At 38.3% G+C, this 25247-nt stretch overlaps 1 protein-coding gene across 1 annotated transcript; it reads left to right on the plus strand.

Annotated features, from left to right (window-relative positions):
- Positions 1–20: 20 nt before the first annotated feature.
- Positions 21–25241, plus strand: LOC111566403 (synaptonemal complex protein 2-like). Its single transcript, XM_055012865.1, has 49 exons — positions 21–130; positions 2247–2323; positions 2451–2591; positions 2677–2805; positions 5214–5318; positions 5412–5436; positions 5736–5821; positions 5921–6015; positions 6109–6143; positions 6237–6379; positions 6465–6517; positions 6860–6905; positions 7148–7252; positions 7377–7437; positions 8372–8520; positions 8718–8774; positions 9078–9164; positions 9893–9998; positions 10637–10761; positions 10939–11007; positions 11484–11547; positions 11642–11687; positions 11823–11902; positions 12058–12461; positions 12564–12691; positions 12796–12832; positions 12937–12965; positions 13073–13118; positions 13221–13263; positions 13384–13445; positions 13567–13732; positions 13857–13918; positions 14013–14195; positions 14737–14883; positions 15412–15570; positions 16517–16675; positions 17177–17327; positions 17880–18181; positions 19347–19637; positions 19795–19834; positions 20058–20186; positions 20477–20635; positions 20932–21065; positions 21287–21378; positions 21636–21735; positions 21936–21991; positions 24250–24328; positions 24615–24671; positions 24888–25241. Exons 2-49 carry the CDS (start codon positions 2300–2302, stop codon positions 24942–24944), a joined length of 5103 nt encoding a protein of 1700 aa, XP_054868840.1. The 5' UTR covers positions 21–130; positions 2247–2299; the 3' UTR covers positions 24945–25241.
- Positions 25242–25247: the final 6 nt, after the last annotated feature.

Genomic DNA, 25247 nt, shown 5'->3' on the forward strand with positions numbered 1-25247 from the left:
GGCCTCTGATTGGACGTTAGACAAGTCACGCGCTTCCGTGAATGACGGAAAGACTTCGCGGGGTTTTGCTTTTATAAACTTTCAAAAAATAAGCGCCTCGTCGTGTTTTTATGCGAAAATTAGGCACACGGTAAGTAACTAAATGAGAATAGTACAACCTTACACGACTCTTTTAGTTATCCGGTGCTCGCTGATGCCTTGTTGTCCGAAATTAGTTTTAGCTAACAGGTAACTTTAGCTAGCATTAGCAGCAGCTACTCGGCGTTAAGCTAGCTCCGTTATTTGGGGGAAAGAGATGTCAGGTCAGATAGCGAGTAATGGTTGAGTTTATGTGTTCAACGATCGTTAGTGATATATAATATGTAAAGAAGGTCTTGGAGTTACGTTTGGTGAGGGCTGACAAAGAGAGGACCGGTGAAAACGTCGTGGACTTTGTTGACGCGGCGCACCGGTCTACCGAGGCGGTGGCTAATCGGCGTTCCTCCCGGAGCTGTGGTGCCAGAAACTCTACCAAAAACTGATCGGTAACCGTGGGAGCAGACATTTACAAATGTCTTCAGCTACTTTTATTTTTTCCATAAAGTCAAAACCAGCAAATACAGATTAGGTCCCCGGTGATGGCAAAAGTTAGTCTCCGTAAAACTGCAGTTTCTTGTAATTTTCCGCCGTTCCGTGGAAATCTGCCGTTTTAATTTTCAAATTGATCATTTCTGTGAATCGTCTAAATCCGTTGAGAAAAATTTAGGGGGGGTGAGGTATGTTTTTGTTACTCTTGCTCCCGGTTTTTGAGAAGCGCTCGGCATTTCTCCCGCAGTAACAGACAAAGAGAACCAGTCTAGCTCCTGCTGCATTGTAAAAGGCCTTGCGATTGGTCGAAATTGGTTAGCTGCCAACGATTGGACCAATCAAATTGCTCGATGCATTCTTTTGTTACAATTCATGGCGGCATGTTCGTGTTGGAATTTTGAGCTATCGGGATCGTTTTCAGTGGAATCATGAGGTTTTTATCTCAAGATCAAGAGTCATCGGTGCTAGAAATAGATAAAAGTGTCAAAAACAAGTTCCGATGGAATTGGCTTGAGAGAAAAGTCATTTGAGTCATTTAACAAAACACTGGGTATTTGACTCATGACTCAGGACAAAATGAATCCCTGATAGTGTTTAAGGAGGGTTCTGGAAATGTTAAAAAAAAAAAAACTGACACAGCTGACTCCATAGAGGAAACTGTGACATTAGAAGTGACTTTGTGACCAGTGTAGAACTCCAGTGTAAATAGTGTTAAAAGACCTATAGAACTGTAAAAATTGTAGGACTAAATGCAGTGAGACAACATTGAAGAAAAAGTAAGTTAACTTTTCATTAAATTAACTTATTCATTACAATCTAGTCTTCTGTAATTCTATGCATGTTTTTCATTCTAAATCACCTCTATTTTATTGAAAACCTCTCGGCTTCAGGGGGGCTGCGCCTCCCTGGACCCCCCTGAAGATTGTATACCAAGCATTTTCAGCTGAAATCAAAATTTGCTGTTGCCATGCCTGAATTGACGTTCACATCATAATCACATTTAAGATTACAGGCAGTATTTATAGTATTGTTTTCGATGTTTCTGCTCTATGTGTTTGGTTTTTCTAATAATCTTGTTCATGTATGGAAGCTAGACTGAATGGCATAATTTGCAGTTAGGCTTTAGATGTAAAAACCCATCTGCAAATGCATCTATTGTGCATTTTTCTTGTATATTATAACCTTTAAAATACAGCCCTCGTGATTGAAATCAAGTAGTTTTGATGCAATAATACCATTTCCGTTACAATATAGAGGCTCCAGTTTTGACAAGTGGAAAACTGCATTTTGTGAGTTAAACTGGCCCTTAAATGCTTTTTCTAACTGGGAAGAAGAACTGGATTGGTTATATTCTGAGACACAGCAGGTAAAATGACTCAGAGTTGAAGATATTTGCAAAAGAGATTATTTCTTTATCTCTTTTGCACTGTGTTTTATCCAGCTGTAGATGTATATAAACTGGGAAATACAACTTTAACCAGCAACAGACAATCCCTTTTTGACACAGCCTAGCTCACAATTGATGTTAGTACTGTTGAGAGATAACCAAAATGTTTTGATTGTCAACAACAAATTAACAGAAAATACATATAAAAGTCACTTGACCTATACATGAGGCTAAATCTCTGTTCAAATAGTGTTAAGATTGTTAGTTTTGTGTTTGCCTTTTTCTTTTACAGTCATTTTGAGGATCGCAGACTCTAAAGCGCACGGAAGACCCTCAGACACAAGAATGATACCAAGCCAGAGCAATCAGGTTGGAATGCAAGTTTTAAACAATTTGACTGATCAACAGTACTGTAATTTAAGAAGACATTACTCAAATAGTTCTTGATGAACAAATGGCAAAACGTAAACATTAATAAAACTTCTTACTCGTGTAGTTGGAGAATGCTATCGACGAGGGGTTGAAGAGTGGGAATGCCCAAACCCTGCACGTATTCTTGCAAACGGACATATATGAGGAGATCCCAGTGAAATGCTCCCAACAGTTTCTTACCAAATTGGATAAACTTGTCAGCAGGGTAAGATAAAGTCCAGCACACTCACTACCACACCCTGATGCTCTGCTGTTTGTGGATTTAATGAAACTGTTCTGATGGTGTTTAGTGTTTGGATCAAAAAGATGCCACATCAGCCAGTTGGGCTCTCGCCTGCCTCTCTAAGTGTGGGAAAAACTTGAAACTACCAGGTGGCCAAGGACTGTCTGGACTAATAGCTCAAGGCCTGATCAAAAAGATAAGTATACATCCAATACAGGAGTGTCAGACATACAGCCCGCGGGACGACTTTGTAAAGTGTAAAAATTACATTCGGAAGACATTAACTGCAGATTGTAAATTTGTAAAACTATACATTTAAAATGATTTCGAGACCATGACAAGTTGTTTTGATCATAAAGTAAAATACTGTATTTCTCATTGTTCTTTTTTCATTTTGGGTCTCATTTTTGTAACATTTTGTCTTGTTTTTGTTGTTTTTTGTCTGACTTTTAGATTTGCACGGAATTTCATAAATGATGTTGCATTTCTTGTCCGGTTCTATTTTGTCTCTGGGGTGGACTAATAGCTGCTGGAGTTTTGTATGTGGTTTTACTGCTGTGTTGATGTTGTGTTTTTTCATTATGCGCTGTATGGGTTCTGTTATCCCACGGATATATGGGATGGTGATTATGTCTTTGTTTTTATTGTCTGGTTGTTGTGTGCGTTTTGTTTGTGTTTCCTTTTGTTTTTTTTACTTTGTTTTTAGCTTGTTTTCCTTTGTTGATGGCCCATATCGGGTATTGGCAATGTATGAGTGCCTTCTTGATGTGTTTTTCCTCCTCCTGTCTGTCTTTATCGTCTGTTATGACGCTGGTCCGTTGATAAAGTGTTCTAACTACCAATAGTTTGTGAGCTGTGGGATGTTCTGATGTCCAGAGGAGGTTCTGGTCTGTATGTGTAGGTTTCCTGTAAACTGTGATCTTAATGCTGCTGTCTTCTCTGTGGTGTATGTTTAAGTCCAAAAATGAAATGGTCCGCTTTATTTCTTCTTCGTGCGTGAATTGTATATTTCCCGTGTCGTCCATGTTGTTCAGATGATCGATAAGTTCTTGTGTGTCCAGATTTTATTATTTCCAGGATGTCATCGTGTCGTTTCCATGAAAAAATTACTCATTATTGCAGATAGTGGATCTCCCATTGCAAAACCTTGTTTTTGGCTGTAAAAAATTCCTTTGAACTGAAAATAGGTGGATGTGGCAACGAACCGGAGTAGTGTGAGGATGTCATTTACTGTAAGGTTTGTGCATTTTTTCAGTGTCCTGTCCTTCTTAAGTCGCTCTTGTATGATATGTAATGTGATGTCAACGGGGGTTTTTGTGAATAATGAAACTACACCATGTGAAATGAATATGTTGTCTTTTTGTATTGTGATATTGTTGAGTTCTTGTGCCAGTTGTTCCTGTGTTATTTTATTGGTTTCTAATAGTGGCTTGAGCAGAGTTTTTAATGTCCTTTTCTTTTGTTCTGTGGGGTCTTTTTTTGAGTATTTCGTATGTGTTCCTGTCCTGTAGCATGTTGGTTAGCTGTTGTTCGTATGTGTCCGTGTCCATGATGACTGAGGTTCGTCCTTTGTCGGCCGGCAGGATGGTGATGCTGTTGTCCTGTTTGAGTGATTTTACTGCTTTTGTTTCTTGCTTGGTGATGTTGCTGTGCGGTAGTTTTGCCGATTTTAAAATGCCTGCTATTGTGTTTCGGAGTTCCGATTTGTGTCTCTGATCCTGTAATTTCTGGCATGCTAATTCTGTTGCTAGTATGAATTCTTAGTGTGGTATTGTGGTGGGTGTGATGGCGAAATTGAGGCCTCTTGTCAAAACTGTTCGTGTTCCGTGAGGGTGCGTTGTGATAAGGTAAAACCATCTTATCTTTGATTTGTCGGTGAAAAAGAACTAACGTTAACCTACGATAGTCAACGACAAAATGAACATCATCATCCAAATATCATTTTTGTCATTTTGTGTTTTGCTTCATCCATTGTTTTGTGCATCGTTTTTGTCATTTTGTTTCACGCTTTGTAATTTTTTGATTCGTTTGTCCATGTTTTTGCCACTTTGTAACTTTTTTGTTTTGTTTCGTGTTGTTTGTCTCATTTTTTGTCATCTTGTTTCTCGCTTTTGTCATTTGGGTCTCATTTTTGGAATATTTTGCCTTGTTTTTGTTGCCTTTTTTTAAAAAAAGTAAAATACTATATTGTTCAGTTTCAGATACTTGTGACTAAATGTTTTGTGCCTTTGTAGACACTGTGATTTGGAAGTTGTAATGTGTAAATGATAAACTGAGGCAAAATATTGTTGAAATTGAACTTACTTTTCTTAAGAAATTTCAGGTTGTTCATAATGTTTTGTAGAAATATAGTTTCTTAAATGTGAACATTTTCAGAATGTACTTTGTTGCACTATAACAAAGGAAAAATGTGGAGTTGTCGTCCTTTATCAGTATTTATGTTATGATTTTACTGGTCCGGCCCACTTGAGATGAAATTGGGTTGAATGTGGCCCCTGAACTAAATTGAGTTTGACACCTCTGATCTAATACATAGAGACACATCATATGTAGGAGCTCTAAAAGTATGTTTGCTTACTTGTTATTGGAACTTCTTTTGTGCACATGGTGGAGTGGTTTGAGAAATGCAGGCAGCTGTGGCTCCAGTGTGGCCTGCAGTGGGACGAGACCTTATTCACACTCTCCGAGGACTTCTTAAACGCCTTAATGGTGAGCTGGTGTCTAATAATAAACGCTTTCTATGATGAAACACATGAGGTTTCCTAATCTGCTGGTGTTTTGTGTCTCTTGTTTTTATTACAGGAGGTACACGAAGCATGTAAAGAGGGTACGCTCGTATATTTTTCTTTATTTTCCTTCCATCATCAGTATGCATTGTCTTCACTTAGCCCTTTATAGAACCCACATGAAAATTCAAACTGTGCAAATTCCACACTAATTTCTGAATGTTTAGAAACATAATAAGAATAGAAAAAGGTATTTCTGTTCTCCACTGAAAAAAATTACATGGAGGAAAATGAGCATTTATCATACAAGATGAGCTTCTCATAACAAGTTAATTATGAATCTGAATATTGAAGAAAAAAACGTAGGTATTGTGACAACATTTTTTTTCTTTTTTTGCAGGAACATGGGAAATCACTGAGTGCTTCCTGAATCCCATTGGTCAGTTGGTAGTGGACCCCAGAATATACATCCTGATTAAGAAAGAGGTTAGAATTGGTTTTAATAACTACTTTTTGACAATAACATTGAGTCTAACGGCCTGAAGTCTTTGCTCATAAATGAACTTGCTAATAATGTTCCAACAGGCAATTCGTAAATTTAACCTAATTCTCGACAAAATCCCAGTGGAGCTTCAGGAAGACAGGAAGATCCTAACATCACTGGAGTCCTCAGATCTCATGTATGTCTCAGTAATTAGCTCATAGTAAGGATCATTGCTACTCATTTTTATTATATCATGCCTTTGAACCTTTGATTGTTCACTTTTCTTCAGGATCAAACTAGCTTCTCAAATACTGGATGGTGGTGGTAAGTTTTTTTTTTGAGTACTACTATCTCTCTTGATTGAGAACCATGATTAGGTACAAAAATGTACAACACAGTCTGTTTTTTTTTCTTCAGATTATGACTTCCAGTCTTCCCTGATGGAGGCACTGTGCAGAATGGCCACTCCTAACCAGAGGAGAGAGTTGGCAGATCAATGGTTCAGCATGGGGCATGTGGCCAACGCTTTTGCAAAGATCCGTGATTCTGAGTTTGAGACGGTAAAATTAGATAATTTATGCTCCTTTTATCATGTGCATTCATAGCTGACTGCGTAGAATTGGGTGTATCTGTCTGTAATTTCAGGCTTGCCGCAAGTTTCTGAACATGGTGAACGGGATGCAGGGAGACAGGAGAAGGTACACACATACCATAACTCACTGTTTTCCAAGACATGGTGTGAAAAACCTGAAGAGTCTTTCTAGTTGTGATTCAAAAGATGAATATTTCTATTTATCTGTAACTCAACTGTCTTGACTGTACGGAAGGAATACCAATGACTTTTTTGATCATAGATAAGCCACACTCACCAGCAATGTCACGCACACAGAGAATATATATTTTTGTAATTCTGGTTCAGCTTATTTCCAACATTATCTTTTGTTAAACTCACTGAGCACACACGGTATTTTAGTGTTTTTGATGGAACCAGTGACACACAATAACTGAATAACTGTGTCCTCTCTCCTCTGTTACTGTAGAGTGTATTCTTATCCGTGTTTGGAAGTTTATCTGGGCAAGTATGAGGTCAGTATCAGCTGGATTTCTACGGTTATAAATGTGAGAAAAAGGCTGAATTTCAATCACTACATAAGTGAATGTCCAAGGATACAATCAACGGATTCTGTCTGTGTTCTAAAAACCTTCTCAGATGTATTAACTGCTTTAAAAAAATAGATTGCTTCTGTGGTTGAATGCCGCAATTCATAGTGTACCATTAAGTGTTTTAGTTGATGTTTTGAAAAGAAAAAATGTTTTTTTTTTCTCAGCTGCTAATGCCATCAGATGAGAATCTTGAGGAATTCTGGATTGACTTTAACCTTGGCAGCCACAGCATCTCCTTTTACTTCTCCTTGACTGATGAAGAGACACAGGTACTTCAAGATCACCAGATCAGTAACATTTCTGTCCAGCAGATGCAAATAAATTCTCATGCAAGGTCAACCAACAGTCAGCATCTCGTGGAGACTAACAAAATGTGGTTTGACCTTCATATAGGAGGGCCACTGGGAAACAATATGCATCAATGAGAATGAAGTCCAGAGCTACACAGTCACAGGTAATCTAAACACAAGATCACAATATTGTGTTTACTCACTCATCCCACTTACTGCTTATTTTAGTCAGTCAACAGAGTTATATTTAGTGTATCATGGTATTACATGCATCTCCCCAGTAAGTTTTTTGTGTAAGTTCTTGCAGTGGTCTTAAGGTAATAATTCCTTCTTCATTTGGCTTATATGATGATGTGTCAAGCTTGGCCTGTTAGTAGTTTGGATGAGGCTGAACTGCTTTGCTTTAGTGAACGATAGGCAGCCTTAGTTTGGATGTAGAATTATCTGTAAGGTCATTTCTAGGGAGTCTAATCTTAAGTAGTGTGATTGTTATCATAAATTCCAACTGAGTAACGTTATGGCATTAGAGCTCTGAAAATCTCATTTAATGGTACTGTTTTACAGACTGAATATTAGTTAAGCTGCTTGGTAAACGTTGGCTGTTAAAGTTAGTGCTGAGAGTTAGGTATTATTTATGCTACAATAATATTAGCAAGATTAATCCTGTCATAACCATGGCTTAGTGAAACAGTTTGTTTCTGGATTTGTTTTGGAGCATGAGGTAAAATAGACCTACATTACTTAGAATGTAGTTAAACAGAACTGCCTGCTACAATAGTCTAATTATGCTGCTTGTGAAGGGAGCAAATTCACAGCCCACTGAAAATGACAGCAACTGAATTAAAATGACCTTGTGACATTTTTGTTTTACTTGTAATATTAGTAAAAATCTCTTTAGATAGTCCTATCTAATACCACTGCTCAGGCATTTTGATTCTTAAATGACAAATATATGTATCGAATGGCTTTAGTCTGGAATAGAGCAGAGCAGATAAGTTGGGAACACTTCACTTTATGAAGCTATAATCATTTTTGATTTGCATGTGACCAGCTATGTGTTTAAAGTATTTGCTTTAAAACTATTTTATTTGTCTGCAGCGAAGGGCAAAAGGCAAATCTTGCAAGTAAAGCTGTCAGAGGTGGTGGTTGTTGGTTCAGTGGAAGGATCCAGTCTCACCATCCATTTCAGCTCCCCTCTGGACATCCAGCGGGCTGCTCGTAACGTCTATGGACTCAAGACAAACAAAGTAGAGACGCCAAGGCTTACTCACTCTAGCTCCAATAAATGCAGCACTAATAATATTAGCACTATAATTTATTGTGTTTTCTTGTTGAGAAAATCTCAGCAACACCTGAAATACAGCATTTAAGCTGTATTTCAGGGGGTGGTCATGATCAACTTGGTGATTTACATTAACAAATCTTTTTCTTTTTTTCTTGTCAGGGCACATCTGTATCAAAAACTACAATTAAAACTATAACAGAGGTGAACAGCACGCAGGTAAATACTGGTTTATTAAAATAGTGCTCTCCATATACAGCTATAAGGTCATTTCTGAGGCCAGAATCTATTGAAGTGACAAAAGCTGGGACAGTTGCACAGTCTTGAGGCATGATCAGGTTTGAAATGGGTTCACATAAGACTGGTTCAAGTTATAGAGACTTTTGAGCTTTAGTAATGTGGGTTACATGTGATTTTAATGTATCAGATTTGCTGAGAACATCTTGAAAAATGTGCAAATGTGCAAACCGTCATCATTATGAAATTATTGTATGTTTGCATTCTTTGCCATTATTCTTGCAGGTTGTTCCAGAGAGCCAGGTGTCCCTTGGAGAAAGCGAGAAAAGCACGGCCCCCTACCTTCTGCCTCCTCCGGCAACACATGTACAGGTTAAACTGTTTTGTATTGTTTATTAGATCAAAAAGGTAGAGGTTAAGTGTAGCGAACTTCAACACCGCATGTAATTTTGTTAGTGACGGTGTTCTTTCACAGTCCAGTGAGCTCATAAACATACAGAACCAGGCTTCTGTTTGTACAGAACAAAAGCTTATAATACAGTTGTAGTACTACTGTGTACAATATAGTATACAATTTTTGCACTATTATGTAGTTGTGATGCGTAGTAATTTGACAATGCATGCCATAATGTCATATTTTATGCCTGCAAAAGATGACTCAACTGTAGATCAAAAACAAACTAACATCTGTTATGATAACCAATTGTGGGCAATTGATAAATACATTTTGTAGCTATTATACTGTACATTCTTGTATTATAGCTGTACGTTTTAAGAACTGCCATAAGTTAAATTATGGGATGCCGTTCTTCTGTAAAAATGGGCACTTGACACTTTAAGTCCTTAGAAGGAGCCGTAGAGAAGAACCCAAACATATCAAGCTTAATCCTTTGCTGACCAGCATTTGCACTATGAAGGAACTGTTGACACTGAAGACTATGAATGCTCCTTGACAGCAGAATTTCTATATTTCTATTACATGAATTACCCTCTATTAACTTTATTGGAAAGGATTAGATCTATAATACTTTGCTATGGAATTGCTTGAAAATCATGTTACATCTATTTGAGTCACAGACACATTCTGATTTTATTTTTAGATGGTGACCCCTGCCAAGTCGAGGATTCCAGACTCCACCATCTTAGTTTGCTGCAGTTCTGTAGGAAGTGCACACAGCGGCAGTTCTGTCGCTGTTCGGCCATCAAGTACGTGACACAAGAAAGTGTCAAGAATTATCATTTTGCTTGAACTTCATGGTATCAACAATCCTTGGTAGTATGAAATGTGTTCAAATAGTTAGTTAGTAATTCGCTTACTTGCTATGGAATCACACACAAGCATGCCTATTGTTTGAAAAATGCAGGGTTGAGTAGTGAGACAAATAAACTGATTGTATCTCAAGAAACCAAACTTCAAAGTTTGTTTTTGTAACAGTTTTCTGCAGTTCTACAATTTAATTTAGCAGATGTTTTTATCCAAAGCGACGTACATCTGAGAGTAGATACAGAACAAGCAAGGATCTAGTCAGTTTTCTCGAATGACTTTTCTTGACACGTAAACTCAAGACAAGTGCTTAGAGTATATTAAAAGATTAAGGTGGAATTACAACCAGTTGTTTCATGTCTTTTGGGATCAGTTAAGATAGTTTGTATCTGTAAATAAGTTCCCGAACTACTGACTGATTGTAATCAACCTGTTTACATACATCAAAATTCTTATTTTTGTCTTTCTGATAAGAAGCTTCTTTGTCCTTTGTTTTTCACTATTTTGTTCATGTAGATAAATTAAAATGAGGCACATAGATTCATCTTTCAAGTATAATATTGTTTTTTCTCAATTTTAGACACACCAGCCAAAGGCAAGGATAAGTCATCGCAGGAGATGGTCCAATTGCGTGAAGCAACCGTTAAGACTTGCAGTCATAACTCAATACTTGGACGCGCAAATGCAGTTGGTATGGAAGAAAAGGTATGACACAATACTGAAAACAATGCACTTAATTAAACATACAGCACAAATGGTATAAGTGTTCGAAATACTTTGCACTTTTGTAAGTTCTTAACGGTCACTCAAAAGCAAGACATCATTTTATGCTTTTCTTTTGTAATGTTGGCACAATGTTACCTTCTATGTTATCTGTCTCAGTTGGATTCATCTCAACTGAGCAAAGCCTCCAAACAGCGCGTCAAGAATAAGACGGACAAATATAAAAAGGTATATAATCATATAAATACCATTCTTTTACTGATATTACTAAAACTACTTTTGCACTGTCTTTTGAAACTGTTCTGTTAGTGAGAGCATGATTCAGTTGAACTGTGGACGGTTATTAACCACCCTGGAGCTGAGAATGTGAGAGCAGCCAACTAACATGATTCAAAATACGTTCCGCTGTCTGGTATTATGTTGTTCTGTGTTTCCATTACACCTCTTTGTTTCGGCTACAGTTAGTTTATTGCTTAGATTACTTTGAGACAAGACAGAGCTTGTCAATGTGTTGCTTCTGCATTGTTATGTAAACACCGATTACTGTGTATACAGTGAAGCAGGTAAAACAAAAGTAGTAGTAATTAGATTGACAAAACAGTGTCTTCTCATAACTCAAACCCTAAACTTTAGAGGGTAACTGTACATATTTTTTTTTTTTAATTTTCATTCTCTTATATTTGTTGTCTCTCCATGTCCTGCAGAACACCTCAGTGGCAGAAGCAGTAGATTTAGTTCTGTCTGGACAAGGAGAAGAAAAATGTCTGGGTATGGTATCGCTTTGCTGTCTGATTCAAGGATTAAAGCTGCACTGTTATTTATGACATGCTTCTGAACCCATCACTGATCTTTTTACTTACAGAGCATGGTTTTGTGCCTGACACCCAGCCCAGAAAGGAGAGAAACATGTAAGCACTGTAAAGAACTTTCACTTGTAATTTTACTACGCAGCCAATACACTGCGTTATGTTGGATATGTTTGTGTGTAAATACTATATGTTTTCATAGAGAATGTGTCTAAATATGCTCGTGTTAAATTACAGATCTTCTAATTGGAAGAATTTGTCAATTTCTGAAATGCTATTGATGCCCTCCAAGAAAAATAGTCCTCTGCCACAACCTGGTAAACAAGACATCCAATATTATCACTGTCTTTAAGGTGTCAATGCATTTTTTGCACATGAAAAGCTAGTAAGAGATGCAAAACATAGCTACTTTAAAAATGATTTAATTCAACCTTTATTTTGTTTTTGAATTCAACATTTTTTTGGTCTTTAGAACCTCATTCAAATGTGGTGGGGAAGCAGGACCAGTGTCCATCCTCAGCACAGAGATGGTCAGTTTCAAACTCAACCTTTGTCCATCAGAAGGAGCTCCACATCAAAGTCACCGAGCTTCTGCAGCAGGTTGTCGAGAGACATCAAAATCCTACACCTCAGGAGCCAGCTGCACTCGAGAGAAAATCGTCTAATGTCAGAGGAGACTCTAAAGACAGAAGCTCAAGAGACGAGCATGTTTCTACATTGTGTAGTCCCAAAGTGCAGCAGACCCCGAGAAATAGCTCTGCTGAAGGGAAGAGAAAAAGCCAGACATCACTGAAGCCAGATGCTGTCAAAGCACAGGAGAGAATACCAACCAAACCTGAGGTTGAAACTAAGAGGACCTTTACAAGCAAAGACATGGTAGGACTTCTGTGAATTTGTGCAGCATAAAATCCATTCCAGAGTTCTTAATGTTTCTTTTTCTTGTTTTATGTAATTCTTTCTGCTACTGTCTCTACTCAGAGAGATCCAGAAGTTGCAGGCAACATGGTGAAGCTCATCGCTAGCCGTTATGACAGAAAAACCCAATCCACAGACAAAGGCACTGCACAAACAGTTCGTCAGAGCTGGAGCCGTCCTCTTGTCAACAGGTATACATATATACTGGACTGCATGTTTTCTACTTTGCTAAATAAAAAAAAAATCATAGCTGGCATGCAAGTGCTATTTACTGACTGTTGCATTTTTGTAACAGACCAATCTTCAATATGAGCTGGTTACCAACTGCTAAAGTAAGTGATGATTACTTGATTTATGATTTGGCTTGGCTTAAGTAATACATTTGAATCGCTTTTGCCTTGCTTGTTTGCTAAAATGTGATCTTTATCTGCTATAGAAAGAAACATCTGGAGCTGTCAGAAAGAGGTAATATACCCCATTTAAAAGATTTGAATAACGTTTGGATAAATCTTTGGCTTTCAGTTCATTTTAGGGTACATTTAATACCTTAATATCTTTTCTCTTTTGGACAGAAATTCAGTTTTTGAATTCAGTACTTATACGCTATTGAGCATTGGGGTAAATATTTCTCATATTAATTATTTTGTTCATTTGGATGTATCATGTATAAGTACTTAAAACACCACTGTAGTGTGTAAAGCCTCTTTGATTGCACTGTAGGGAGAAAACAAAACCCAGACCAACACCTCTGCCATGTCAAGCAGGTAGGTCAAGTTGGCCTGTGGACATGTTTATGAAGGAATACAGTCATTGAAACTGTGATATTTCATCAAACGTTTGTCTTAAAATCTGTCTGATTTCATATTTTCCAAATTGTTTGACGGTGACATCCACAGCTCTTCACTACTCCTGAACACAAACAAGAAAGGACAACCTGTGGGGAAAGTATGTTTTCGTTGTATTGCAGTATTTTATTAAAAGCATTAAAACAGAGTCTCTCTTTATGTCTGATGCTCATGCAGGATAGCACAGAATTGTCTGTTAGCTGCCACTTCGTATGTTTCAGAACAAGCGGTACGTGAAAAACCATCTGTTCAGTGACACGGATACGGACAATGCCCAGACAGAGGTCAGCTGGCTGAGAGAGTCATCCAGGAAACCCAAACCCAAAATTACCAAATACTCTAGGCAGGCGCCCAAGAAACCCAAAGCTATCCCACTTCATACGTCATGTAAGCCAACAAAGACACAGTCAGACTTATAATTTAAAAAATGTTGCACCAAGACTGAATAATAATGTAGTTATTGTACGACATTACTGATCCCATGAATGCAATGTGCTTTCTTTCACTGTAGATGAATCTCCAGAATCACTCCACCCCTCTCCAAAAACTGTAACAGATGACACCAAACCCAAGGTAAGGGAGAAGTGTTCCTTTTGCGAAATAATGTGCTGTAAGCCTGTGATGCGCTATCCCAGTCAGCCACTGTGTGTCATTGTTGCACCAAAAGAAGCCCTATTTGGAGACTGGGTTGGATAAGCCAAAGAAGACAGTGAAGCCAGCAGCAGCACCCAGCAGACCACATGCAGCTGGCAAGATGCCCAGGAGAGCTGCAGCCATGTCTACCAAAAGCTACAGGGTGCCGGATACAGATGACAGCCAGTCACCACCAGAGAAGTCTCCCAGTCCCAAGGCAAAAGACTGCTTTATTTCTTTCTTTTATAAACTTAAATTAATTGTTTGTCTTACTTCTAAAGACCTCTAAAAAAAAAATAATACTTGCCTGTGTCACCGTGTATGCACATACCTGGATGGGACACTATTTTATTCCAATATCTGTATATAATCAAGTACATATTGTGAATTTGCCTGTACCATATACAATTTTACTGTTTTGTTAAAGTAATGATATTAATTACTGTGGTCAGAGTCACCATTACAATGGAGCAGACAGTTCAACAGCCTTAGTCAAAGGTTTTACATACCTACATGGCATCAAGAAGGCAAACAAAATCATGGCTCCAAACAGCGTGTTAAATATATTTAAATAGATAATTTGAACAGCAAGCTTTGTTTAAAAATGCATGCTACTTAGATAATACTTTTTTGAAAGACAAAAATCTGAAGATTCCTGATGTGGAATCAGGTATTTAATCAATTATGACATATCAGAATTTGTGATGGGCAGACTTGACATCGAGTAAAGTGCACCTTTTTTCTGTCTGTCCAAATAGGTCTCCTCCACTGATCATCTGAAAAATAATGGGGAAACTCATGAGGCTGCCCAAATGAAGATGAAGAAGGCAACCAGTAAACAAACAAACAAAAGCTATATGCAGCCACTGACAGAGTCTGTGTCAGAGAAGCAACCTCCTTCCAAGGTCTCTGAATCCTCTGGACGTCTGACTGCATATGTCAGAAAACATACAGTATCTGTATCCCCACATGCTCATACTGTGATAAACATTGTAAACAACACACTCTGACCTAGTTGTGGGACTGTAACTACAGTGTACCAAACAGATATAGTTTTATTTTCTGGGACTGTGGTACTTAAATTCATACTGTTGCCATCATTTTAATAAGGTAAAAATATAGTGAGCTAGTATGCATTAGGTACCAGCCCTCCAAAACTATCAAAATTCTGAATATATCACAATCGATACATCAGAATGGTCTGGAAATCAAATAGTTTTGTCAGATCAAGAAATATTTGGTCAACTTTTCTTGGTTGTAAGATGTGGTGACAGTTGACACATTGTCTTTCTTGACCTTGCTACTGAATTCTGTAAAGCCTGTATAACATCTAGTTGGTAGCTGATTATGTTGTTTGCAGCACAAACGCATGTTGTAGTAGCAGTTGACAGTTGCAGCAATATTAAAGCCCTCTTTGGTTTGTCTGCTAACAGAAATATTTTCTCGGCCAGGGAGGGAAGAGTGAGAAGAAGTGGTCAATAGTACCACTGGGAATAAAGAGCAAAAACACCTTCTCTGAGCAATCCACTGCTAGCTACATGAGACAAGACGGCAACAAGCAGTCAGATTTGAAAGAAACATCTGGTGTCAAGGTGAGAACCCAGACCTTTATTGCTGCCATTCTAGTTCAGTGTTTTTAGATTTTCCCTTTGCAACTAGCAGTTTATTCCAGTATAATGGAAAGATAGAAAAATACAACTGTTTACAGATTGAAAGGATGGGCCCACCGAATATTGATTTGATTGTATAGAGTTAACTGTTGAATAAATAATGATATTTTACATTCTTCAAGTACTTAAAAGTTTTCCACATCAGAACAGCACAGCCTAGAATGCTTTTGCAGTCAAACCTAACTGGGCACACACCATTTTTAAGATGTTTAACGACCCATCCCAGAGTATGGTATTTAGCATCTTTGAGTGATTCACATACCCTTACTCTACGTGGATGTCACTGACGTCACTGCAGTCACTGACAGAGTCTGTGTCAGAGAAGCAACCTCCTTCCAAGGTCTCTGAATCCTCTGGACGTCTGACTGCATATGTCAGAAAACATACAGTATCTGTATCCCCACATGCTCATACTGTGATAAACATTGTAAACAACACACTCTGACCTAGTTGTGGGACTGTAACTACAGTGTACCAAACAGATATAGTTTTATTTTCTGGGACTGTGGTACTTAAATTCATACTGTTGCCATCATTTTAATGAGGTAAAAATATAGTGAGCTAGTATGCATTAGGTACCAGCCCTCCAAAACTATCAAAATTCTGAATATATCACAATCGATACATCAGAATGGTCTGGAAATCAAATAGTTTTGTCAGATCAAGAAATATTTGGTCAACTTTTCTTGGTTGCAAGATGTGGTGACAGTTGACACATTGTCTTTCTTGACCTTGCTACTGAATTCTGTAAAGCCTGTATACCATTTAGTTGGTAGCTGATTATGTTGTTTGCAGCACAAACGCATGTTGTAGTAGCAGTTGACAGTTGCAGCAATATTAAAGCCCTCTTTGGTTTGTCTGCCAACAGAAATATTTTCTCGGCCAGGGAGGGAAGAGTGAGAAGAAGTGGTCAATAGTACCACTGGGAATAAAGAGCAAAAACACCTTCTCTGAGCAATCCACTGCTAGCTACATGAGACAAGACGGCAACAAGCAGTCAGATTTGAAAAAAACATCTGGTGTCAAGGTGAGAACCCAGACCTTTATTGCTGCCATTCTAGTTCAGTCCTGCAAAGAAAAATCGATCAAATATAACAAGTATTCTCATATACTGTAGAACAAGTTACAGTCATGCATTTTAGCAAATGCTGACAGTTTACATCTTAACACAGCATGGATAATAAATGCAAATTGGCCCCATTGGTGCTTTGCATAATTATTGCAAAATATGTGTAAGCATGCGCGTTGAAGCAGTCAAGCAGATGAAAAAATGTATGGCCAAAATGTTGTATCATTCATGACTGGCAGGTTGCTCAAGCCATTTTCCAAATTATATATAAATATCTATGTACGGCATACTGCATATAACTTCGCATCAAAGGGTAAATAAACATCAAGTTGTTACTTTTTGGCTGTGTCAAGCTGGGAATGAGTCACGGTCTTGGAACACGTGTGTGCTCATTGTGCCTCCGAATAGGTTTCGTATCCACCAGCCATCTTAAATAACAGAAACACTTTTGTTCAGCAGCTGAGGCCTGAGAACGTTCTTCAAGAAACTTCGAAGTTGAATAAGAAAAATGTCATCCCTGCTGAAGAACAGATGAGTGCAATGAAGGATTCCTGGGCTGCCTGCCAGACCTCTTTCTGTCCGTCTCCTCCTTTCATCGAGAAGATGAGATGTAAGAGTCTGTGGAAAGCTAGTCACCAACATCAGAGTTAGATAACAGCCATTAGACACCGCTGACATCAGCTAATGTCTGTTAAATGGTTCATGGTTTATCAAATGGCTTGTTAATTTCCTCACAGTGGCCACATATTTCTTTAGAGACATTGTTTCCTATCATTGACGTACAGTATATTGCTTTTGTTTGGGTTCCACTAACGTATCAGTCTTATTCATGACCAGAAAGAGGATTTAAATTTGTCCCACCTGAAAGGGAGTTGTATACAAAAGAATATTCTTCAGTCAAAACTAAAATTATTGCACTTATTTTAAAAAATACATTTATTTGACCATTTCCGTCTTAACCCTGTTGGCAGAAGATATAGTCTCTCTTTGCAGCTGATGCATCTTCACACAAAAAAAATGTTACATAAAGAGCCACATTGCTCTCCAGCCTCTTCACTGTAAATTGATATGAAGAAAAGCATGTATGTATTGACCTTCTGCTCTCTGTTCAACTTCTGAAGCCAGCTGTTTGAACATCTGTGTTTATTTTGGACCCTCGCAGCTGCTGAGAGGTCAGCCCCAACATTGGATTTGACCTGCTCCCCGGTCCTCAGCCCACAGGGATCCCCGCTCCCTGCCTCCCCGAACCTTCTCTGCCAGGACACCCCCTCGCCGATCCTGCTGCTACCCAAACCTCGCTCCACAGCCAGCAGTAAAGGAAACTGCAAGCCCTCGTTTTTCTACAGTGCAGAGAAAAAGCACAGCACATCCAAGACTCAGTGCATCCAGTCTGTCCCCTCCCTCTCTTCGCTGGGAGGTCAAACCTTTGCACCCAGTCCTCCCAGTAGACCTGGTGCAGCAGAGGTACATCACCTTACCGACACTGTATGTTACTCTCATGGTTTCGGTGTCAAGGGTTAGAATGGCATGCAGAGATATTCAGTGTAGTAGTGTGCAAAAGTTTTAGGTATTTTGGATGTCACAGAAGTAGTAGTAATCAAATTTTATATCTTTGTATCTGCATTACACTGTTAGAAACAACTGTAATTTTTTAAAATTTCACTTTTAGATTTTCCCTTTGCAACTAGCAGTTTATTCCAGTATAGTGGAAAGATAGAAAAATACAACTGTTTACAGATTGAAAGGATGGGCCCACCGAATATTGATTTGATTGTATAGAGTTAACTGTTAAATAAATAATGATATTTTACATTCTTCAAGTACTTAAAAGTTTTCCACATCAGAACAGCGCAGCCTAGAATGCTTTTGCAGTCAAACTTAACTGGGCACACACCATTTTTAAGATGTTTAACAACCCATCTCAGAGTATGGTATTTAGCATCTTTGAGTGATTCACATACCCTTACTCTATGTGGATGTCACTGACGTCACTTGGCAGTAACGTGAGAACCCCTCGAGTAACATGAATGGTGGTGTGACTTATTAAGCGACTGAACACCGCCTTACCAGTAACCTAGAATTTAAGGAAGTAGGTCTGTAACCTTAACATTGGTGGTTGAAATTCAGAGACCAGCTGAGAAAACGTGCTTAAGGGAAAACGAGGAAGTGAGATTTGTCTCCCTTTACCCCCATTTTTTGTTGTTGGGGGTTCTCTTTTTAAACAGCTCTAGACATAATGAATCATAAACTGCTGAATCCTGAAGTTTTTAGAGCTCACATGACATGACTAAAAATAAATCAAGCCATTCTCGTGGTTGGGCCATCTGAGAAATTCCCTGATAAATACATCATGTAATTATGTAGAAAATGTTGTAATTGCACATGATGTTCTGAACAGTTAAGTAGCATGATTGAAATGTCCCATCAAACTCCAGGCAGAGCCGAAAATAGCACTGCAGCACTTCATCTATGCTTCTTAATGTACTGTAGAAAATGTCTTTTTCATTTACTCTCACTAATCCATGGCAGACATGCTGATTATATAACCACACAGTGAGTTGTCGTATTTCTTCTCGTCCATAATGTCTAATCTGACGCTGTACACCTCCATTCTTTGTTTTGTTTCCAGGTGTGTACAGTCAAGCAGCACCTGTCCTCTGCACCTCAGTCTCCTTTGTCCCTGTCCACTCGGCCCCTCTTGACGTCTACACTCCTTGACTTGGACAGGCCACCTGTGCCCTCTCCTGCTCAGTCACCTTTCCCTGAAGAGAGCATTAACTATGCTCACCACTCTGGTTTCAGTAAAGTGTCTTCAGCGTCCCTAGTTTCACTGAGCCCATCGTCCACTAAGTCATTAATAGCGATGAGCAGAGTGAAGGACAGCCCCACCGGTTCCCTGACTGAGCCTCTTAAAACAGAGGTGAGGGCTCTTTACTGAAATTTATTCTGTATGATTTTATTGTTATACCGGGTGAACAGATGTTTGGATGGATGGAAACACTGAAAATGTTTTACTGATGGAGTTTTTGTGTTTTTAAATAAACAAGTGACTGAAGTGTTACTATCCATTCTGACAGAAAAGGCCACGTTCAGACCGAGACCTCCAGCTTATGTCAGGTAAAATATCTTTTGTTTTCAACTTGTTCTGTGTTCCTAATGCCTAAAATCTAACCCCACTGATCAGTTCCACCTACACCTAAAGGGTGCAATTCATTATAAAATTATATGTAATGAAATTGTCATTATGGGTACAAATCGTTGATCTGTTTTAGAGAAATTGTTGTGCTAAGAAGACGTTGTATAATGGGTGAAGTATTACACTGTGTGACTCTTGTTACAGGACCCAGTCGCAAGCGGCACTTCTCCTCATCCAGTGATTCTGAGGAAGATGAGAAGGAAGGAAGAAAGAAAAGCAAGATGAGAGAGCAGGGTTCTATTCGGATGAAGCCAAGAAAATTGTTCAAATCCCGTGAGACATTTTTCGTACTTGAAAAATTTGTAGTAAATGACCACATGTCTGAAATAAGATCTCTAAATCTTTTGGTGAAATAACACCCATCCAAAAATCAGTGGCTCTCTTTCGTTGGTTTCAATTTTCTCTGTGATATTCTGTAATCACAGTCAACTCTATCCCATAAGGCAGCTGCGTCATTTCTCAGTTGATGATTTAGATACAATATACAGCACAGTTAATGCAAGATTAGGAACTAAAGCATGAGTCAATCTTTCACCTCTGAAAATATTTCCTAATTATTTCAGCAACTAGATATCATGGTCAGGCCCAGAACTGGGGAGAGCAGCAAGAGGACAACAAGAAAAACTGGCCAAAGGGAACTGTGAAAGTTATCAGGAAGAGAAAGTCAGAAGAGCGTAAATATAGCAAGGATAAGACCTCAAGAGACACAACTCATGGTAAAGGTATCCTTTACTTGCTTTTTTTTAATCTGGACATCAGATTCAGTGTTAGATAATTAAGCATAAACAGATCTTGTAATGAGAATCTCTTCTTTTTTGGATTATTTGTTAAAATAATTGCAAAAATATTGAAAATTAATATGTACCAAAATACAATTACCATTGTATACAAAGTGAAAAAACAGCCAAAAACATTTTTTAATGACAGAAGTAGTTATGATAATCAAACACTCAGTATAGTTAGGTTTTCAGTGTCTTCTTTTTAGCATTCATTCCTTTTATATCACTCTTACCCACAGTCGCTGAGGTGTCTGGTGTGGACGAGTTGAGCCAGGTGATGTCTTATTCCCACCTGAGCTCCAGTCCGTGGGAGGCTGAAGTGGTGGACGGAGACATGGACATGGATGAGGATTTAGAGTTGCCAGAAAGCTCTGTAAGCCCAAGTGACCTGTGTCAGATGTTGAGCTCAGAGCTGAATAAGAAGTTTCAGGTTGGACATAGAAAGACACATTTATAAAGTCGTCAGGAAAGGAGAACATGCAGCATTCTGTGTCATACCTCTTTTGAGCTCTATTTTAATAATTCTTTACCGCTAAGCTGTTGTTAAATGATGGCCCTACTGAACCAGTGTCTGATACATGTGTTTATCTTTAGAACCGTCACAAGGTGGAGGTTAACAACGAAGAGTCTCTGAAGACCCTTCAGCAGCACATCTCCTCCATTAATAAGCAAATTAACAAACACAGGTCAGTACGTTGGTTAGCATGTTCTAAACAAGCCATAAAACTAACATATCTGTCTAATGCATTTACTGAAGAATAGATCAGAAAAATAAGTAAACTTAACATTTGGTACTGCTAAGTTATACCCAAATTTGATGACTAATTCCCCACTAATGTGGCTACTTGAGAAAATGACTGAGCAGTAAAAGCAGTCGGTCAGTCTTCTAAAGCAGCATTAGGTTTACTCTGTCACTTAAAGGTACTAATTCTTCTCTATCCAGGAGTGAAAAACAGGTACACCTTCAGAACGTCCTCTTGGAAGAGATGCACAAATTGGAGCAGCAAATCGCACTGCTAGAAAGCATGGAGAAAGACCTGGCTGTAGGTTTCCCTCTCTATCAGTTGTTTTCTCACACAGACACGCACTCGTTGTGTAATATTTTGTGGGACAATGTGGAAAATATTATGTAACATGAAATATCTCACCATGCATTATTCTGCTAGACTGCCACTAATTATGATTTGTTGATTTGACCAGTGCCTGATCTTTGTTTCGACTTTGTTTTTTTTTTGTTTTTCAGAATTACGCTAAAAAGCAGACTCTGGCTTTTCATTACCAGGAGCAGGAAACCAAGAGGTAAAATTTAGGCTTGTGTGTGTTTGTGTGAGCACTGGATTATGTAGCTGCACAGGCTTGAACCCAAATAGTCTGTAAAACATTAAAGAAGGATTAAAACGTGTGACAGGAAATACATTTTTCCTCAGGCTTATCATCTTCAACTAAACATGCTCCCTAAAGCTATTTTCTGGAAACATGTACACAATGCTTCTTTGTATGACTAATCTGCGGTTACTGATATTTTGCTAGCAAGCCATCATCTACCATTCTCTAGTCAGTACACACATTTACCATCATGCCTCATGTGCCTCACCCTCTTTATGCTTTTCTTAGCACATACGGTCCCAGAAGTGGCTGGTCATAAAAATAGCATTTCTTCACTTGACAAGCTCAAGCGTACCCCACATCAGTTTCAGTATTATGACTAACTGCTCACAATATGCTGTTTAAAATTCAAAATATCCCATTCTTTGTTCCCTCCATCCACAAGTCTCAGTTCCTTCTGCTGAAAAGCAACGCATACATTCTATTCTTACCTGCTGCCGCCGTGATTCTGAGAAGTGATGGTGTTAAAAATGGAACTGTGGCTATTTTAGTCGTGCTGCCGTACAGCACGTGATGCAGGAAAGTGACTGTTGTCTTTCCGGCTGCATCTTTCACTATATTTTGTCAGTAGTGCGTCATATTACCAGGAAATCCTAGAAGCGTCATTAAAAAGCTTTTTACTGACGTTCTTGGTTTACGAGCTCACTATTGTATTTTTGTTATATTATTGTTATCTTTTTACTTATCCTTGCTGCTATATTGGTGAATGGCGGAACATTGAGCACTTTTTTTTTGTTTGCCTGTCAGGTTCAATGTGTGTTTTGTAATGGAATGCCAAATGCAATCATTTTTTCTGCAAAACAAATCTACCCATGGGTATAAATAAAGTAACCTTGAACCTTGAGGTACATTGCTGGTATTAACAGGTAGGTTCACTTGGAGGGACTTAGGAGGGACGTTAAAAGCAACTGCATGTTGTTGTGTAGGTCCAACAGCTCTGAATAGGACAGGGGAGCTTTGGGACCTCACCGGTTTTAATGTTGTGGCTTATCAGTGTAAATCAGGGGTGTAAAACATACGGCCCGCGGGCCAAAACTGGCCCGCCAGAGGGTCTGATCTGGCCCACTGGATGACTTTGAAAAAGGTAAAAAAAAAATTACAGAGAAGACATTCACTGCAAATTGTACATTTGTAAAACTATACATTTTAAATAATTTCTAGACCTATTTTTTGTAAAGATTTCTATCTTTTATTCCTCTATTTAGTTACTTTTTATTATGGATATGTGCACTGCTTTTTGCACTAAGAACAGCATTCTCTTCTCTTCGCACTATATTATCACTGTAGCAATTATCATTTTTCACAACTGTTTTTATATTCCTTTCTAGCTTGTAAATATCTGTGTATACTGTGTTAGATTTATTTTTATTACTACTATTTTTTTCCTTCTGCCTATAGTTTTTTGAAAAATGATTATTCTCTTTCCTTATTCGTAGGGTGACACCAACAGCCCAAACCAAATTCCTTGTATGTTATGTTGGCCATTAAAGCTGATTCTGATTCCGGGTGTTTTATTTTCCTAACTTATTTATCTTGTATGTTTAAAAGGGAGAAAGTCATCTGGAATTTCATTGTACAATGACAATAAAGCTGTCTTATCTTTAAAAGATAGTTCATTAGATGTGAACATTTTCAGAATTCATGTTTTTTTGCACTCAAAGTGAAAATATTTGAAGTCATGGTTATTTATAGGTTATTATTCTGTGATTTTATTGGTCCGGCCCACTTCAGATCAAATTGGGCTGTAAGTGGCCCCTGAACTAAAATGAGTTTGACACCCCTGGTGTAACTGTTTAAACCTATGCTTTCCCAGAATTCAGACTTGATTGAAGATGTTCTGCTTTACCAGGCATTGTTCAATAAATGTGTTTGATTCTGAATCACTGACATCCAGTGAAGGGGGTTAACGGTGACTTTTGAAGTGTTTACATACCATTAAAAACATGCATAAAATAGAAAATGCAGCTTCAGATAAAGCCGTTTACATAAACCATTTCAACTCATTAAATACTGCCGTCGTGTCGCGTAAACCAGAAATCGTTTTCCACACAAAGTGCTTTTATTATTGTTTCCCGTGTTTCTCTCCCACCCACACAATATATGCATTTCTGCTTTACCTTGCGTGTTCTCCTGATCATTTTGTCTCTTTGTGACTGTCCTCTTCTCTCCAGAATGGAGACCTTGAAGAGAGCCCTCCAGAGCAACATGTGTCCCAGCTTGGAGTATGAGGAGAAAATCTTCACATCCCAGGTCTGACGCTCAGACCTAAACTTCACAGCTCACGTCTAACAATGTGCTTCATATTCACTCCAGTGTTAGACTAATTAGCTGTGTAAATCTAACACTCAGCTTCGGATAGGCACATTTATTCACACTTCATTTATTTATTTTATAAATAGAACATGTCACCTCTGTCTGTGTGCCTAATCATCTTCCACATTTGCTTATCTTGTGCGTTTTTACCGCTTGCATGTTCTGGTTGTGTCATATTCTGTCACCACCCCTGAATCCCTGCTGCTCTGCCTGCTGTTTACAGATGTGCGAGATAAAAAAAAGCTTGAAGTCAGTTCAGGATGGACTCCTCAGAGAGATGGTGAGTAGATGCAAACACAGGTGACTCTTCAGCACGGAATAGACCAGATGCACTTAGACTGGCTTTCTGTTTGCCTTTCATGTTGCGTCCTTCACTCTGTCAGCAGAACAATGCTGCTTTTAGAGCTTCTACATAACATCCAGTCCTGATGATGTGTAACATTTTAAATTTAGTGTCTCCCCTGACTGTTTCTTTGTGCTTTTGTGCCGTTTGTAGCTTGAGGGGCAGGTCCAGAGTGTGAAGAGAGGACTGCATGCTTTGTTTTTCCCGTAGTTCAGCTCTACAGATTTTAAGTCAAGGTGTTTGTTTTTTCAAGTTCTGCTTTTATTGTAGAAGTTAGATTTTGTTCTTACATATTGGAAGTGTTGTGTTATTCTGATGTTTATTATCTGAGAAAGGTTATAAATTCAATCATTTTTGGTATTAGTGTTTGTAAGGGAATGTGTTTCTACATGTATTTAACAGCTTTTGCTCATATTTGGAATCTCAATTAATTCTCGTAGGTTATTTAGGTACAGCTAAACATTCAAGATCTTTAATGTATCAGTTCCTTCAATGTTAATTTAAAATAAAATT

This window comes from Amphiprion ocellaris, chromosome 8, assembly GCF_022539595.1.
Source record: "Amphiprion ocellaris isolate individual 3 ecotype Okinawa chromosome 8, ASM2253959v1, whole genome shotgun sequence".
Classification (NCBI taxonomy): Eukaryota; Metazoa; Chordata; class Actinopteri; family Pomacentridae; genus Amphiprion; species Amphiprion ocellaris.